Consider the following 19,713-nt stretch of genomic DNA (forward strand, 5'->3'; position numbering starts at 1 on the left):
ATTACTCTATGAAATTAATAGAAACATTTTTCATGCAGATTATTTTTAGAATGCATTCCCCCAATTTTGTACTGAAAATTTAATATGAGAAATATGATCGACTTATCTAATTATCTGGTCGGAACTTCCGGTGAAATTGTTTTCATTCGCAACAATTTTTTTTTGAAGTTTTCCTTTAAACCTTTGATGCCTTTGTAACCAAACGCTAATGTAAACGAAAACGTTTCATTTTTGCGTGTTTCTACAGAATGTCGACGGAAGATAAAGAACAGATAGAAAATGACACGTCAGGGTAAATGCAAAACTCAGTTAATTATAAATGTCTTGGTCAAGCTTTAAGAAAACCAAATATTTAAGAATCATTCATTTTGATATAAGTGCAGATATTTCTAATTCTTGTATGTTATATTTTAATGGATGATTGACCATGCAATTATCCAGATTCAACAGAAGATTTCAGGCTTTATCATAACAATATTTTTATTACAGCTGTGACAAAGAGTATAGATTCTGAGTGAATAAAGATTAACAAAAGATATATACAAATTCATTCTTGAAACTTTCTTTCCTTCTCACTATATCTATCTTGTACACACATATAAAACACACAGTAGAGCTAAGCAGGACTGAGACACAATGACGTTATATAGCACAGTACATAAAAAATATTTAAATGATGATATTTGTATTCATAAAAGGATTGACTACCGTATTTCACGGAATTTAGGTCGATACTTTTTTCCCCTGACATGTGGACCTCGCCCTATTCATCGCTTCGCCCAATTTATGTTTTTTTTTTTTGGTTGGAATTTTGCAAAAATTTATGCAACCCTCCAATAAAATCATGAGTGTTTACTGTAATACTGCTTGAATTTCTGTGTAAAAATCGTATGGATTTTAATCAATATACTGTAGTAATTTATCATTTAAACAAAATTAAATGTAAATAGATTTATTTCTTCTTACATTTCTTACTTAGATCACTGACTGAATCATTAAATGCTGTCATGCATTTTGATCGTGTGCTTACGATAAACAGGAAATCAATTTCGCGCGGTAAAAGTAAAATGAGAACCGTACAAAGGGTAATTACGGGGTGAAATATCGTCGGGTAGAAATAAAAAAAAAACAATTTGTTTTCATAATAGAATACAGGAACAAGTCTTTTTCTGTATATTCAACATAAAACTTTCGATGAAATTTTAGCCAGGTGTCTCTGAAATCAGTCTGGGTAACGCTGACTTTATTTATACACAGTTGAACTCTCGGCACGTGCTATTCATGCCTGCAGGCTTCAATAAGATCAGAGGTTGACTCGTGTGTATATACACAGTAAAAAGTCACATAGAGACACAGGGTGGCATGTGCTACCGTAGTCATGCCTCCAGGCTAGGTAACTATCCCCCGGTTAACACCAGTTTGTACACATGGCAGGGAAGTAATAAAAAACGATCTTAAATTAAAACCGGCCGTACTGAATTATTTGGTTTGAAAATTTTGACGCAATTTCATACATTTTCTTACGATGTTTTCAAGAAATACATTTTATTTCCCTTTTGTTTAAAACTGTGAAATAAGATTAAAGGCCACTATATGATAATGTTATTGGTTTAAACCATTTATTCATTAGAACTAGCGGTAATTTTTCGACCAATTCTTCGAAGTCGACCTATTTATACTTTTTTAGCTCACCTGAGCTGAAAGCTCAAGTGAGCTATTCTGATCACATTTTGTCTGTCGTCCGTCTGTCCGTCCGTCTGTCCGTCCGTCTGTCCGTCCGTCTGTCCGTAAACTTTTCACATTTTCAACATCTTCTCAAGAACTACAAGGCCAATTTCAACCAAACTTGGCACAAATCATCCGTAGGCAAAGGGGATTCAAAGTTGTGAAAATTAAGGGCCACACCCGTTTTCAAGGGGAGATAATTAGAAATTAATGAAAAATTTTGAGAAATTTTCAAAAATCTTCTTCTCAAGAACCAGAAAGCCAGGAAAGCTGAAACTTGTGTGGAAGCATCCTCAGGTAGTGTAGATTCAAAGTTGTGAAATTCATGACCCCCGGGGGTAGGGTGGGGCCACAATGGGGGGTCGAAGTTTTACATAGGAATATATAGAGTAAATCTTTAAAAATCTTCTTCTCAGAAACTAATCAGCCAGGAAAGCTGAAACTTGTGTGGAAGCAGCCTCAGGTAGTGTAGATCCAAAGTTGTGAAAATCATGACCCCCGGGTGTAGGAAGGGGCCACAATGGGGGGTCGAAGTTTTACATAGGAATATATAGAATAAATCTTTAAAAATCTTCTTCTCAGAAACTAATCAGCCAGGAAAGCTGAAACTTGTGTGGAAGCATCCTCAGGTAGTGTAGATTCAAAGTTGTGAAAATCATAACCCCTGGGGTTAGGTTGGGGCCACAATGGGGGGTCAAAGTATTACATAGGAATATATAGAGTAAATCTTTAAAAATCTTCTTCTCAGAAACTAATCAGCCAGGAAAGCTGACACTTGTGGAAAAGCATCCTCAGGTAGTGAAGATTCAAAGTTGTGAAAATCATGACCCCCGGGGGTAGGGTGGGGCCACAATGGGGGGTCGAAGTTTTACATAGGAATATATAGAATAAATCTTTAAAAATCTTCTTTCCAGAAACTAATCAGCCAGGAAAGCTGAAACTTGTGTGGAAGCATCCTCAGGTAGTGTAGATTCAAAGTTGTGAAAATCATGACCCCTGGGGTTAGGTTGGGGCCACAATGGGGGGTCGAAGTTTTACATAGGAATATATAGAGTAAATCTTTAAAAATCTTCTTCTCAGAAACTAATCAGCCAGGAAAGCTGAAACTTGTGTGGAAGCATCCTCAGGTAGTGTAGATTCAAAGTTGTGAAAATCATAACCCCTGGGGGTAGGGTGAGGCCACATGGGGGGGGGTGTTAAAATTTTACATAGGAATATATAGAGTAAATCTTTAAAAATCTTCTTCTCAGAAACTAATCAGCCAGGAAAGCTGAAACTTGTGGGAAGTATCCTAAGGTAGTGTAGATTCAAAGTTGTGAAAATCATGATCCCTGGGGGTAGGGTGAGGCCACATGGGGGGGGGGGGGGGGTGTTAAAGTTTTACATAGGAATAAAGAGTAAATCTTTAAAAATCTTCTTCTCAGAAACTAATCAGCAAGATGATTCTTTATAATTGTTAAGACTTTGGCTCCAGGACAATTCTTCGGCCTCACAAGAAGGTTCAGAGTTTGATGTAGCTAAATATCCCATATATAAACAATTGTAAAGGATCTTTTTGAGAACTGCAATACTCAACATGTGATATGACTATAAAATTGAAGCAGGCAGCTATTTTTTCATTAGAATCTTTTTGTATTACTGTTTTGGGTTATTGCCCTTGATTTATTGATTCTTGATTATTTTAATTAATGCATCCACTGTTAACCAATTAATGTGATGATTATTTTTATACAATAATAAATATTCAATGTATATAAGTTGTTCTGCATAAGTAGTTTTGGGTTAGGCTGGATTAGTTTGTTTATTTTTGATTTCCAATTTTTAGATACTATGAATTATTTTAGGCTGGCACATATATAGGGACAGTGTCTATTGCATTGCAATGAGTGACTGTTTGGGGTTAAACTTGAACAGGTACGGAGAGATTGAGGGTGTTGACATCCCTGCTCTTTCTATTCTTTGTGTTTTTCTAACCAACGATACAGAATGTGCGGTCATTTCTGCCCTGTATCGCATTAATACAAATGTGCGGTCATACCTGCTTGTATTGGTGGTGGTTGCGGCGGAGTACTAGTGTATGGTCATCCCTGCTGGTGTTCTGGCCTTTCTAGCGCAAGTGTGTGGCACTCCCTGCGTTAGGTTGAGCTGTTGGTGCAAGTGTGAGGTCATCCCTGCTTGCATTATCTCTGCTTGCATTAACGTTGGTACCTGTTGAGTTGCGCAGGTGTGCGGTCATCCCTGCCTGCATAACGTTGAGTCCCTATATATGTGCAGGAGCGGTGATTAAAGTCTGCTCTTGTAAATATTTTCAGCAATCAGGGCTATCCGAGTTCCAAGGGGGGAAAATGGATTTTATTTATACAGGATCTACATGTATTAATGTACATTGTCCAGATTGTATTATGACTCCATTAAGCTGACTTTATCATACCTATTGTTCCTCAGGTGAGCGATGTGGCCCATGGGCCTCTTGTTTTATTTTATGGCTAAAAACGGCCTCCTTCGCCCAATAAACCGTATCGTCCTAAATTCCGTTAAATACGGTATATCGATATTCAGTAAGATGATACATTAATGCTACCATTATGTGTCTAAAATATTTATAGAAGCGTGTTAATATTCAACTACATATCAATGTGCTTAAGCAAATACATATCAACACTATTATTTAGCAAACAACAGATATTATTGTTTGCAGCGAAATGTTTGCTTGCTCGATTGATTTGGTACATAACTTAGTCTGTTGTATAGTACCGGTTGCACTTTTATTTCAGCAAATACTTGATTAAAAATGGGGGGTGAGTACTACACAAAAGAAAAAATTTTGACGAGTCTTTTTGGAGAGTGTTTCTCACTGCAGGTTATACAAAAGAATGACCACCATGCAATATCACGTTTGTTGTGGATTATTTTATTGTTTATTTAGTAACCATGCTTTTGAATATTCATCCACTGTTCCTTGTATCAAAAGAATCTTGTTAGTGTAATTGCCATTAAAAAATCAGCCGCCTGTTGACTCGCTACAATTGGTCAGTTTTTATTTAGCAATTTCCAGTGAAGCATGCACTTATATATTATTTTAATTGTCTCATGTCAGACCTTATAGTTTAATCAAGTGCAGAAAGATTTTGAAAACTTTTAATCTACTTCTTGTACCCTGTTATGAATTTAATGTTTTAACTTAGAAACTTTTTGAATAGAACCATCATTCAATAGATCTGGACTAGAGTCACTAAAGACATGTTTCTTGTGAAATCAAAGAAGGAAACATTTATTAATGATATTAATGATATTAATGATATTCTCTAAATGTATTATTAAAACATTATGAACACGTGCACATTGAAGAAAAAAAATTGATTGATAAAATGGTGTTTTTGAGGGGGTTTGCACTTTCCATAGAAATATTTTTTTCAGTATTTTTCACCAAAATTTGGTTGATGTGTATTATACACGAATGTATACCTTACACGATTCATTAAAATTTAACACATTTTTCTGTCCTGTATACAGTCGATTAGTCCAAGGTACAAATGAGGGAAATTGATACATGTAGTTTATCTTTCTTTGTGTAGGATGGTTGGGAACGACAAGTGGTTGGAAGCTTACAAGGACCCAGTGGCCTCCCTTTACACGCTGACTCAGTGTATATGTCTGTCTGACGTCCAGGCTGATGGAGACTGGAAACTCATCATCGCTGATCTAGGGACTGGCTCCTTCAACATGAAATTAAAAGTTTACAAAGGTGAGGGTAAAGTACACTATTGTGTGTTGATTGCTGCTTGTTAGCTACACATTGCTCAGCTAAGCAGAAATATTTGAGGAGGATGGCAGGTATCTGAGAATCTGCATAAACATATATTCAATTCTACAAAATTATTTTCCTACCCCAGAACAGCAATCCTTTCAACTTTTTTTGATAAACTTTACATCAAATTATACATTTGTATTACAGTTGAGGTAAAATCAGACTTGACATTTTGACAAGTGTTTATATGTTTAAGGTTTTGATTTGTCCTGGTCTGACTTTCAGGGACTAACCTGATGAGTGAGCACACCATCATCGACCTCCCCACTGGTGTCGTGTCATTCTACATGGACACACACGAGCCACGCACTCCAGGTATACACAAAGTTTGCGTTAATATTGTCCAATTAAATAATCTCATTGTCAGGTGAATTTTCAGTTTATACTGAAACCTAGTTTAAATTGTCAAGAGTTATTTTAGTGTCAGATGAATATTTTTGTTAAATCGGAAAATAAAGCAATAAATGAGTAAAGAATTTTTATCACTATAAATGAAAAATAAAAATATTTTAATTCAGTTTTTCATCGAAGTTTCTAAATCAAAAATTAAAAATTTATTATGATAATGGTTATCTTTTAAGAGTTTTCGCCTATGTGGTTTTATTTTATTTACAGCCATAGCTGTTGCCTCAGGACCCTACATTTATGTGTATAAAAACCTCAGACCATATTTCAAGTTCACCTTGCCAACGTTAGAGGTCAACCCGGTGGAAGCTGACCTCTGGAACCAGGTCAAGGAGGTATAAAACATGGGTGTTAAGGCCTCTGTTACAGTTAAACCTGGTTATAATGAAGGTGTTAGGGTCTCTATTAAAGGCTTACAGATTTTGGTTGATACATTTACATGTAAATTTATACTCTTTGTGTTATTGTGTTATTTCCATTGAATCTCTCATTTCAGGAGAAAATAAATATCTTTGTTCTGAGGGAGATGCTGGAAGGAATGAGGTAAGGTTGCTAAGACCACATTAAAAATTCTTTCATACATCCCTCTGTTAACAATAAACAGTCTTATGAAATGATAACAGTTTAGCAAAAGAAATCTAAGTTGTCAGTAAAAGGTAGGGCAAAATTTAATAAATTCACTAAATGTATTTGACAATTTTTTAAAGAGGAAGCAGTGATTTATCCCAGTCAAAAACAAGTGTCTTATCATGAAGTCATTGTGCCTAAAGAAAAGATGACTGAAACTCTGTTAAACTTCAATTAACCTCTTCATATAATTGCTAACATTCAGGGCGGAGGGGACGGTGTTGACGGTGAGGTCACTGAGATTTCTACAGCTACAAGACGTAGGGGACTGCGAGACCTTCGCCAACATGTATAAGTACACTCCTCTTAAAAGACAGGTAAGTAATGAATGCATACACACAACAGGTAAATAACAGTATATACATATACAACTTGTATAAATACACTGCTCTTAAAAGACAGGTAAGTAATGAATGCATACACACAACAGGTAGATTACAATATATATAATATACATATATAACATGTGTAAATACAACCCTTCAAAAGACAGGTAAATAACAATATATACATATACAACATGTATAAATACACTGCTCTCAAAAGACAGGTAAATAATGAATGTATACACACAACAGGTAGATAACAATATATACATATACAACATGTAACATATACAACATGTATAAATACACTGCTCTCAAAAGACAGGTAAATAATGAATGTATACACACAACAGGTAAATAACAATATATATACACGACAGGTAAATAACAATATATATAATATATATATATATATACACAATATGTATGAATACACCCCCTCAAAAGACAGGTAAATAAATATATATATATATATACATTTGCAACCTTAAATTCCCTAGTTTGTGACAGGACGTTTAAAGAGCTGTACATCATCCACTCAGATCTATCATTCTGTAGAATGTTAACTGTTGTATATTTCAGACTGTGATTACCTGCCTGAGTACTATATTCTATATAGTGTTAACACCTGTTGTATATTTCAGACTGTGATTACCTGCCTGAGTGTAGTGTTAATACCTGTTATATATTTCAGACTGTGATTACCTGCCTGAGTACTATATTCTATATAGTGTTAACACCTGTTACTGTAGAATCATTAGAATTCGTGGTGGCTCAATTTTCGTGGTATTCATGGGTAGCCCTTCCCCACGAATTTACATCCTCAACGAAAACAAATTAAGAACGAGATATCTTTGTTACTGGAACTGAAAACTGGCACATCCACGAAATTAAATCCCCACAAGTAAGCAAAAAAATCACAATCCACGAAAATTGGCCTCCTCGAATTTAAATGATTCCACAGTATATATTACAGACTGTGAATACCTGCCTGAGTGTAGTATTAACACCTGTTGTATATTTCAGACTGTGATTACCTGCCCGAGTATAGTTTTAACACCTGTTCTTTATTTCAGACAGTGATTACCTGCCTGAGTATAGTGTTAACACCTGTTGTATATTTCAGACTGTCATTACCTGAATGAATACTATATTATGTATAGTGTTAACACCTGTGGTATATTTCAGACTGTGATTACCTGCCTGAGTATAGTGTTAACACCTGTGGTATATTTCAGACTATGATTACCTGCCTGAGTGTAGTTTTAACACCTGTTGTATATTTCAGACTGTGATTACCTGCCTGAGTATAGTGTTAACACATGTTGTATATTTCAGACTGTGATTACCTGCCTGAGTATAGTGTTAACACCTGTGGTATATTTCAGACTGTGATTACCTGCCTGAGTATAGTGTTAACTCCTGTTGTATATTTCAGACTGTGATAACCTGCTTGAGTACAATGAAGAAGTCGATGGCGGAGGAGGATGCTATCAGCTGTCTGGTGCTGGGGACAGAGAGTAAGTCCATCTATGTCCTTGACCCTGAAGCCTTCACCGTTCTGACCACGGTAAGTTTATGTTTTTCTTACAGTGTAGGTAACACCACTAACTTGATAAGTTAATTTCTCATTGTCATCAATATGCTGACCATGGTGTAAAGTTAAATTTTTTATTAAAACCCCCCTTGGCTAAAATTTTGACAGTTCCAGATATTTTGTTTGAATTAAAGAAATTATGCAAACAATAATCAAGGAAATAGACAGTTTGATAGATTCATTGAGCAGCGGAGATATTACCCAACAAGTGGTCCAAACCAAAACTGAGGAACTATGTAAAGCCCAGGTGTGATGAAAGTCTCATTTTCACAAAAACAATGTACATGTACATTAAGATGAGACTGATATCAACTTGAGCATGTCTGTCATGGCCCATGAATTCATTGAATTCTTGAATCTGATTGGTTTGTTTGGTTACAGCTGGACCTGCCGGCGGTGCCTGTGTTCCTGAGTGTGACGGGACTGTTTGATGTGGAGTACCGCATTGTGGTGGCCTGTCGTAACGGATGTATATACACCCTAAAGAGGTCAGTCAGAGTATCCATAGTAATTGATGTCAACTAATTCAGGATTTAAAACATGGCAGTCATATTCATCAAATGAAGTAAAACAATATTACAGTGCACTGCGGGGGATAAGCATTTCCTTAAAACATATTTTGTAATGTCCAATAAATTTATACACTGCAAATGAAATAAAACCCTATTATAGTGCATTGCGGGGGATAAGCAATTCCTTAGAAACCTATTTTCTAATGTCTAATAAATTTGTACACTGCAATACATTTTTTCAGATGAGAAAATGTAATAATTATTGTTTTACTGTACACAGGGGAACAACAGATCCTTTGAAGAACTGTATAGAGTTGAACTCTCAGCCCGTTGGGCTAGAGAGAATCAACAAAACCATCTACGTAGGAACAATGGACGAATCTCTGCACTGTTACACGTCCAAGGTCAGGCATCTTTTTTTATATAGTGGGTTTCTGTCTCCTTTGGCGTGATACTAGTAATTTGCCCATGATGTAATTTTCATTGTAAGGCCCCTCTCTTATCCTACTTGCAACTCTATCTCTTTCAGTGCAAATAAACCACTATTTTACTCTTTCGTATGCTTACCACTTTTGTTTGAAAATCTTCTGCTCTTCTGCAAAATCTAATTTGTTTTGTTTTGATAGCCATTTTAAAAGCCATTGTGGTTAACAATTCTCACTGATTTAGAAACTAGTGACATGAATGTACAACACTGGAGTTTACTATTTGTTAAGAATGATGTAGTTGATTTATGCTGTGAACTCTGAGTAAATAAGAGATGTATAGCTATTAATACATGTACAGTAAAACATGTTATAGTGAACACGCTTATAATGAATTGACGCTTACATCGAACTGATTTTCATTCCCTGTGACTTTATTACATGTTGTGAACTTGACGGATATATCGAATTAAGCTTATAATGAAGCAGAATCGCCCGCCCCTGGCACTTCGTTATAATTGTGTTTTACTGTATATTAAGTCTGTGTCTAAAGCTGTAAATAAATCACGTCTGTGTCTTACAGTATCCCCTGTACTGTGTGGCTGACCCTCTAGTGGCATTCGTTTTTCAGGGTAAGAAGCTGTGGACGGTGAAGCTGCCGGGCAGTATGACGACAATGGAGGTGATTGACTACAAGAGTAAGGGCTTCAAGGCAGTGATCGTGGCCCTCAATAACTGTCAGGTCCACATCTACAAGGAGAAGTACCTAGTCAATGTCATCAAAACCGACGCCATTGTCACTGGACTCAAATTCGGACAGTTTGGTCGGGAGGAGGGGACCCTCATCATGACCCTCAAAGGTAAATTTCCTCTCCTCAAGACAGAAGTCTTATTGTGTAATACATTAAAGAGACAGATAATGTGAACCATCTTTTATTTGAATGTAATGCAGGAGCCTTATAGTCATGAATACTGTATAAGCACATATATTCATTTGGTTAATATTTCATTGTTTTTAAACCAAAACATTTCATTGGGATTTAATTTAGTCATGTCTTGATCTCTCAAATGTACCACTTATCAACACTGTATTTATGAATACTTAGGATAAAAATTCATCATGGATTTTATTTCATTGATTAATACTGCCAACGAAAATAACAAAATTAAATCCTCAACGAATATTTGTGCTTAATCTACAGTATTTGTTTTCGCAAACCTGTCCTTTAATCTGTCAGGGTTAAATAACTATACTATAATAAGTATACTATATTTGGTACTTTGCCGTGACTAATTATTTAGGTGTTACAATGTACTACATATACCTCAATGTATCTTTTTGTAATGGCATTGTACATAACCTATATCTTTGTGTGACAGGGGGAGGACTGGTCATAAAGATTCTGAAGAGGAACGCCACATTTGAGGAGAAGGATTTGTCGGGGGGTCCACCCTCAGCCCAGAACACACGACTGAACGTCCCCAAGAAGACAAAGCTCTTCGTGGACCAGACGATGAGGGAGAGAGAAAACGCCATCAGTATGTATCTGTAGAAGGGAGACAATTCCGTATGCTATGTAGTTAAAGAAGACACTTCTCTGTATTATGTGGTTATTTAACAAAGAAAATACTATCATATACAGGGTTATTTTCACCCTGTGTTTTTTCCCCCTTATGCACTTGCAAATATTTTTGCTCGTCTTGAACTCGCCCAGACACAGTTTTGCGTTAGATACTCTTTGTACTTAACACAGTGATTTAAAATTGTTTTGAATTTACCAAGTCTTAAAATTTGCCTGCTGACAACAAGGGCAATAATGGTGAAAATAAAAGAGGGACAAATATATCCCTGTGTACAGTATTTGATTTTGTTAATTATGCCTTTCAGGTAATCATAGATTAAATATATATGCTGTACATGTATTTCAGAGATGTTTAAAAAATGAATTCCATATTGAAGCCTTTCTGACTTTGCTGAAAGGTTTTTCGAGTATTGATACTCAGTGAATTATTTTTTGTTTGTCAGCAATGCACAGGACATTCCAGCGAGACCTGTATCTGCTGAGATTGAACACACTGAGAGAGTACGCCAAATCTCTGGACAACAGCATGAATCCGATCTCATCAGATCCGTCCGAGCCGCTGAAACTAAACGCCCAGGTATGCAAGCTTATAATGGTTTGTTTTAGATACAGCTACCAGTATCTTATATAATAATAGGGTAATAGAACTGATTATGAACTGCGTCTAAACCAATCAGATTTCAGTATTTAACATGAAAGTATAACAATATCTTATATTCCATCTTAAAAAGCTTATGAAGGATTACATTGGATACAATTATTTAAAATTCTTTTGCACCTTCATTTGGCATATTAATAATGCTTAATGTTAGATTAGTAGAGAACTATTTATCAGGTCAAAGAATTGGTTTGAGCTAGCTCACAATGTTTATCTTATTTATCTATCTGTGTCAGGTCCAAGGAATCGGCCCGACCTTCAAGCTGACGGTCAACCTCCAGAATACGTCTCTCAGCCAGCCCTCCACCAGTTTACTGATCACGTTTCTGTACGACGAAAAACTCTACAACTTCAAAAAGTCTTTCATTGAGGTATATATCTCTTTAATTTAGAATTAACTCTGAAATTGACCCTATTGATTGTTTTTTAAAATCATTTTAATTTTAACAATATCAGCGTCATTATGTTCTACCATATAGTTCAGTATTGAAAGAAATACCTGTATTATTTATCTACATTTATTTACCTTTATATTCACCTGTAAATGGTTTTCAGGTCCCTATGCTGGTTCCAGGGCTGAACTATGCTTTTGAGACGTTTCTGGAATGTCTGAGTGACAAAGGAGTCTCGGACAACATCAAGGTAAAATGTTATCATCTATACTTCCCTCCCAAATTTCCTCTGACCTGTGGGTTCCAATGTATTACCACGCACCAAACAATCGGTTTCTTTGTACTGTTCATGTTTAATTTGAATCATATCATAAATTCAGGATTTTCTACATTGGTTTTTTGGGTTGTCAATCAGGATGAAAATTATGGGGCGCCGTTTTAATATTTTTGAGGTATTTTCTGATATCAGAAAATGATTTTTTGATATCAAGAATTTGAATTTCTGATATCAGGAAATGAGTTTTTGATATCAGAAATTCGAATTCTTGATATCAGAAAATACGATCCATTTTCTGATATCAAAAAATCGATTTTCTGATATCAAAAAATCATTTTCTGATATCAGAAATTCGATTTTTTGATATCAGAAAATGATTTGTTGATATCAGAAATTGAAACTGATTATTTGATATCAAGAATGATATTTTCTGATATCAGAAATTCAAAGAAAATGGCGAATAAATTTCACCTATTTAATGAATACTCCCTAGACCCAAAATTAAATTGCCGAACTACAGAGCCAGATTTGCATTTAAATATTTGTTGTCTTTTATTTATTTCTATGTAAAATTTAATAAGTGTTCTTGATAATTCTGGTCTTATGTATTGAAAGCGCTAACTGGACGCCTGTATAACTCTTTATATTATGCGAGGCCATCATTTTTCAATATTCACAGCAAATCGCAAAGAAAGCAGTTTTGATCATTGTATATGTGGCAAAACTTGCCAGAATGAAACCAGGTTTAAAATAAGGCATTCATTATTATTCTTAAGAGACATATACAGGCTTGAAACACATTTTCTTACAAATTACAAAAGTTGCATTACAGGGAGCATTCATTAAGTTGATAGTAATTTTATGCAAGTCTTATTTTCTGATATCAAAAAATAGATTTTCTGATATCAGAAAATGTAAATGATTTTTTGATATCAAAAAATGATTTTGTGATATCAAGAATTCGATTTTTTGATATCAAAAAATGATTTTGTGATATCAAGAATTCAATTTTTTGATATCAAAAAATCAACTTTAATTCTTGATATCAAAAAATCTATTTTGTGAAATCAGAAAATCATTTTTTGATATCAAGAATTCGAATTTGTGATATCAAAAAATGATTTTCTGATATCACAAAATAGATTTTTTGATATCAAGAATTAATTTTTGATATCAAGAATTATTTTTTGATATCAAAAATTCGAATTATTGATATCAATTATTTATTTTTTGATATCAGAAAATACCTCAAAAATATTAAAACGGCGCCTCATAGAAAATGAACCCTTCTAGAATTCTGATCAGTTATCAATTTATTGATCCTATTCTCTGTTTTGTCAGGCCTTTGTTTTGAAGGAGGGATCTCAGGTACCTCTGATAACTGGGGTAATTAGTATGCCCTGCACTGACATCGAACCAGTATCCCAAGTGTCGACCAAGAACAAGGACCTCTTTGAATAATTAAGCAGTAAATCTAAACATTAACACAGCAGCATGGTAGAACGAAATCTGAACTCAATGATTAAGCAGTAAATCTAAATATTAACACAGCAGCATAGTAGAACGAAATCTGAACTCAATGATTAAGCAGTAAATCTAAATATTCACATGTCAGCATGGTAGTACGTAATCTGAACTCAATGCATGTTGGCTAGTCCAGTAATATATGATAGGTCATGTTATCTGCTGTTTGATAACTAGCAACCCCATGGCCACAAAAATCCACTTGAATGTCAGTAGCTTAAGTTGGGCCGATTCCAGCATCCTGTTTTTACTATTAGTATAAACTTTAATGTGTAAGGCATACTTTTATCAGTGTTCCTATTTACAAGCTCAAATTTGGCCTGGCCTTAAAATCATAGCCTGGCAATAGAATGAAGTCAAAAAAGTTTTATTTTAGTTTTGTATGCCATAATTTTCCACCATTACTCCTTAGTATTAATAGTGATCACAATTACAAACAAACAGCAGAAACTTTATACAAATATTCTTAAAAAATTGTCAATTTCAAATTCTGCCAGAGTTGTTCTCAGGTTATGGTCTTGGTATGTGAACTTGAACTGCCTTTTAAGGATCAAATATTTTTTCGAGGTATTTGTGCATGCAGTTTCAGATTACCTGAAAGAATACAAGAGTTATTGCCATTGGTATTCAATGAAGAATGCTTATGATAATTACATTAAGAATTGACTTATTTGATTAAATGTGTATTAATTCAACTACCATTAATTAGTATGCTTTGTTGACCTGTAACAGTTGTTTGGTGTGTTAATATAAGCATGTACCTTACTACTTATAGAAGAATAATAAAGGTGTACTAGCTCCTTAACAAATATATTGTTGATCATGTAATCATGCATTTGTAAAAAGAAAAGTTTAGATAAATATCAGCTGTATACAGGTATGTTCATTTCAAATAATGCTAATACTGGTAGTTGTAATATAAAAAAATATACATGTAAATAGGTTAATTGAATTTCAGCCTATGTAAAGAGGAGAGTATGATATGAGGGATATGGGGGTGTGTAACTCCTGATGTTGAGCTGTGACAGGGTGACATTGCTGTTGATGTTTGATCTTTTTCTGTGACAGGTGTTCGTTCTGAAGGATGGAAAGAGTGTCCCTATCATCACCGGGGTCATCAGCATGCCTGTCAGCGAGGGATTGGTTGTTGTGTGAGGTCCCCGGGGTCATCAGCATGTCTGGCAGCGAGGGATTAGTTGTTGTGTGAGGTCATTGGGGTCAAGCTAGGGTCATTTGAGGTCATACTTGAAGACATCTTAAAAGCATGCAAAGAACAATGGTGACAGGATTTGGGATCATTCTGGTAGTGAATCCGTACAGCCAGAAATTGAATTGTTTTAATTTATTTAATTATTTTCTGCCTGTGATTCAAGTGACTGTTCATGACGAAAAGAACTATTACATATTTTTTTATTTTGTGTCTTATGAGGTTAAAGAATTGTTAACATATCTCTCCAACACAACACAGTATGCCTGGTTTGATAAATTCATGTTTGAAGATAATAGAAACACTTCTATTCTTTCCTGATCTGTGTGCATGTCCACTATTTCCATTGCTTCTATATGGTTGTATACATACCTCTGGTGTCATTTCAATTATAATTCATTTAAAGAACAATAAATAATCAGTCATGTTCCTTTTCTGTTGGATGAATCATTTCCCTAGATTTGGAGTGCATTGCTATGTTATATGAATCACTACATTAAGTATCGGATGGCACATCCAATATGTATGATCCTCAACCAGGTTGCATGAGAAGAGAATATTTTATAGCTCTTTTTGAAAGCTATGTGTTAAACCTTCCTAAGAGATTAGACATGATTTTTCAGCAATAAACTGTTATTAAGTAAATAGCTATTTCGCATATTTAGAAACTGATTGATGTCACACATATCATTAAATTCAGATGCTGCTATGATGTCACACATATTACATTCAAATCATGCTTTATATCACTAAAATGAGATATCATAACAATCACATACTGCTTAATGTCAAAGCTCATTACATTTAGATACTTCTTAATATCACATATAATATAACATTCAGATACTGCTTAATATCACATATAATATTACATTCAGATACTGCCTAATATCACAGATCATTACATTCAGATACAGATTAATATCACATTTAATATTACATTCAGATACAGCTTAATACCACATATAATATAACATTCAGATACTGCTTAATATCACATATAATATTACATTCAGATACAGCTTAATATCACATATAATTACATTCAGATACAGCTTAATATCACATATAATATTACATTCAGATACTGCTTAATATCACATATAATATTACATTCAGATACTGCTTAATATCACATATCATTACATTCAGATACATCTTAATATCAAATATAATTACATTTAGAAACTGCTTAATATCACACATTATTGCATTCAGATACAGCTTAATATCACATATAATATTACATTCAGATACAGCTTAATATCATAAATAATATAACATTCAGATACTGCTTAATATCACATATAATATTACATTCAGATACAGCTTAATATCACATTTGATATTACATTCAGATACTGCTTAATATCACATATCATTACATTCAGATACAGCTTAATATCACATATAATATTACATTCAGATACTGCCTAATATCACATATAATTACATTTAGAAACTGCTTAATATCACACATTATTGCATTCAGATACAGCTTAATATCACATATAATATTACATTCAGATACAGCTTAATATCATAAATAATATTACATTCAGATACTGCTTAATATCACATTTAATATTGTATTCAGATACAGCTTAATACCACATATAATATTACATTCAGATACTGCTTAATATCACATATCATTACATTCAGATACAGCTTAATATCACATATAATTACATTTAGAAACTGCTTAATATCACACATTATTGCATTCAGATACAGCTTAATATCACATATAATATTACATTCAAATACAGCTTAATATCATAAATAATATTACATTCAGATACTGCTCAATATCACATATAATATTACATTCAGATACAGCTTAATATCACATTTGATATTACATTCAGATACTGCTTAATATCACATATCATTACATTCAGATACAGCTTAATATCACATATAATATTACATTCAGATACTGCCTAATATCACATATCATTACATTCAGATACAGCTTAATATCACATTTAATATTGCATTCAGATACAGCTTAATACCACATATAATATAACATTCAGATACTGCTTAATATCACATATAATATTACATTCAGATACAGCTTAATATCATAAATAATATTACATTCAGATACTGCTTAATATCACATATAATATTACAGTCAGATACAGCTTGATATCACATTTGATATTACATTCAGATACTGCTTAATAATACATATCATTACATTCAGATACAGCTTAATATCATATATAATATTACATTCAGATACTGCTTAATATCACATATCATTACATTCAGATACAGCTTAATATCACATTTAATATTACATTCAGATACAGCTTAATATCACATATCATTACATTCAGATACTGCTTAATATCACATATAATATTACATTCAGATACAGCTTAATATCACATATAATATTACATTCAGATACTGCTAATATCACATATAATATTACATTCAGATACAGCTTGATATCACATATAATATTACATTCAGATACTGCTTAATATCACATATCATTACATTCAGATACAGCTTAATATCACATATAACTACATTTAGAAACTGCTTAATATCACATATAATATTACATTCAGATACTGCTTAATATCACATATAATATTACATTCAGATACAGCTTAATATCACATATAATATTACATTCAAATGCTGCTTAATATCACATATAATATTACATTCAGATACAGCTTAATATCACCTATCATTACATTCAGATGCTGCTTAATATCACATATAATATAACATTCAGATACAGCTTAATATCACATATCATTACATTCAGATACAGCTTAATATCACATATAATTACATTTAGAAACTGCTTAATATTACATATAATATTACATTCAGATACAGCTTAATATCACATATAATATTACATTCAGATACTGCTTAATATCACATATGATATTACATTCAGATACTGCCTAATATCACATATCATTACATTCAGATACAGCTTAATATCACATATAATATTACATTTAGATACAGCTTAATACCACATATAATATTACATTCAGATGCTGCTTAATATCACATATAATATAACATTCAGATACAGCTTAATATCACATATAATTACATTTAGAAACTGCTTAATATCACATATAATATTACATTCAGATACAGCTTAATATCACATATAATATAACATTCAGATACTGCTTAATATCACATATGATATTACATTCAGATACTGCCTAATATCACATATCATTACATTCAGATACAGCTTAATATCACATTTAATATTACATTTAGATACAGCTTAATACCACATATTATATTACATTCAGATGCTGCTTAATATCACATATAATATTACATTCAGATACAGCTTAATATCACATATAATATTACATTCAGATACTGCTTAATATCACATATAATATTACATGCAGATACTGCTTAATATCACATATCATTACATTCAGATGCTGCTTAATATCACATATAATATTACATTCAGATACAGCTTAATATCACATTTGATATTACATTCAGATACAGATTGATATCACATATTATATTACATTCAAATGCTGCTTAATATCACATATAATACTACATTCAGATACAGCTTGATATCACCTATCATTACATTCAGATGCTGCTTAATATCACATATAATATTACATTCAGGTACAGCTTAATATCACATATAATATTACATTCAGGTACTGCTTAATATCACATATGATATTACATTCACATACTGCTTAATATCACATATAATATTACATTCAAATGCTGCTTAATATTACATATAATATTACATTCAGATACAGCTTAATATCACATTTGATATTACATTCAGATACTGCTTAATATCACATATCATTACATTCAGATACAGCTTAATATCACATATAATATTACATTCAGATACTGCTTAATATCACATATCATTACATTCAGATACAGCTTAATATCACATTTAATATTACATTCAGATACAGCTTAATATCACATATCATTACATTCAGATACTGCTTACTATCACATATAATATTACATTCAGATACAGCTTAATATCACATATAATATTACATTCAGATACTGCTAATATCACATATAATATTACATTCAGATACAGCTTGATATCACATATAATATTACATTCAGATACTGCTTAATATCACATATCATTACATTCAGATACAGCTTAATATCACATATAACTACATTTAGAAACTGCTTAATATCACATATAATATTACATTCAGATACTGCTTAATATCACATATAATATTACATTCAGATACAGCTTAATATCACATATAATATTACATTCAAATGCTGCTTAATATCACATATAATATTACATTCAGATACAGCTTAATATCACCTATCATTACATTCAGATGCTGCTTAATATCACATATAATATAACATTCAGATACAGCTTAATATCACATATCATTACATTCAGATACAGCTTAATATCACATATAATTACATTTAGAAACTGCTTAATATTACATATAATATTACATTCAGATACAGCTTAATATCACATATAATATTACATTCAGATACTGCTTAATATCACATATGATATTACATTCAGATACTGCCTAATATCACATATCATTACATTCAGATACAGCTTAATATCACATATAATAT

At 32.8% G+C, this 19,713-nt stretch overlaps 1 protein-coding gene across 3 annotated transcripts; it reads left to right on the plus strand.

Annotated features, from left to right (window-relative positions):
• Positions 1–123: 123 nt before the first annotated feature.
• On the plus strand, positions 124–15,496 carry LOC128176355 (Bardet-Biedl syndrome 1 protein homolog). Of its 3 annotated transcripts, XM_052842613.1 has the most exons (17): positions 124–292; positions 4,500–4,523; positions 5,301–5,470; positions 5,759–5,848; positions 6,149–6,273; positions 6,435–6,481; positions 6,771–6,882; positions 8,330–8,461; positions 8,870–8,976; positions 9,281–9,404; positions 10,057–10,285; positions 10,806–10,964; positions 11,452–11,585; positions 11,903–12,037; positions 12,222–12,308; positions 13,677–13,803; positions 14,928–15,496. In XM_052842613.1, exons 1-16 carry the CDS (start codon positions 249–251, stop codon positions 13,794–13,796), a joined length of 1,839 nt encoding a protein of 612 aa, XP_052698573.1. In that variant the 5' UTR covers positions 124–248; the 3' UTR covers positions 13,797–13,803; positions 14,928–15,496. The 3 variants fall into 3 exon arrangements, with proteins under 3 accessions (XP_052698573.1, XP_052698575.1, XP_052698574.1); XM_052842615.1 differs by lacking the exon at positions 13,677–13,803; XM_052842614.1 differs by lacking the exon at positions 4,500–4,523.
• The last annotated feature ends 4,217 nt before the right edge of the window (positions 15,497–19,713 follow it).

Source organism: Crassostrea angulata, chromosome 3 (assembly GCF_025612915.1).
Source record: "Crassostrea angulata isolate pt1a10 chromosome 3, ASM2561291v2, whole genome shotgun sequence".
NCBI classification, from domain to species: Eukaryota; Metazoa; Mollusca; class Bivalvia; order Ostreida; family Ostreidae; genus Magallana; species Magallana angulata.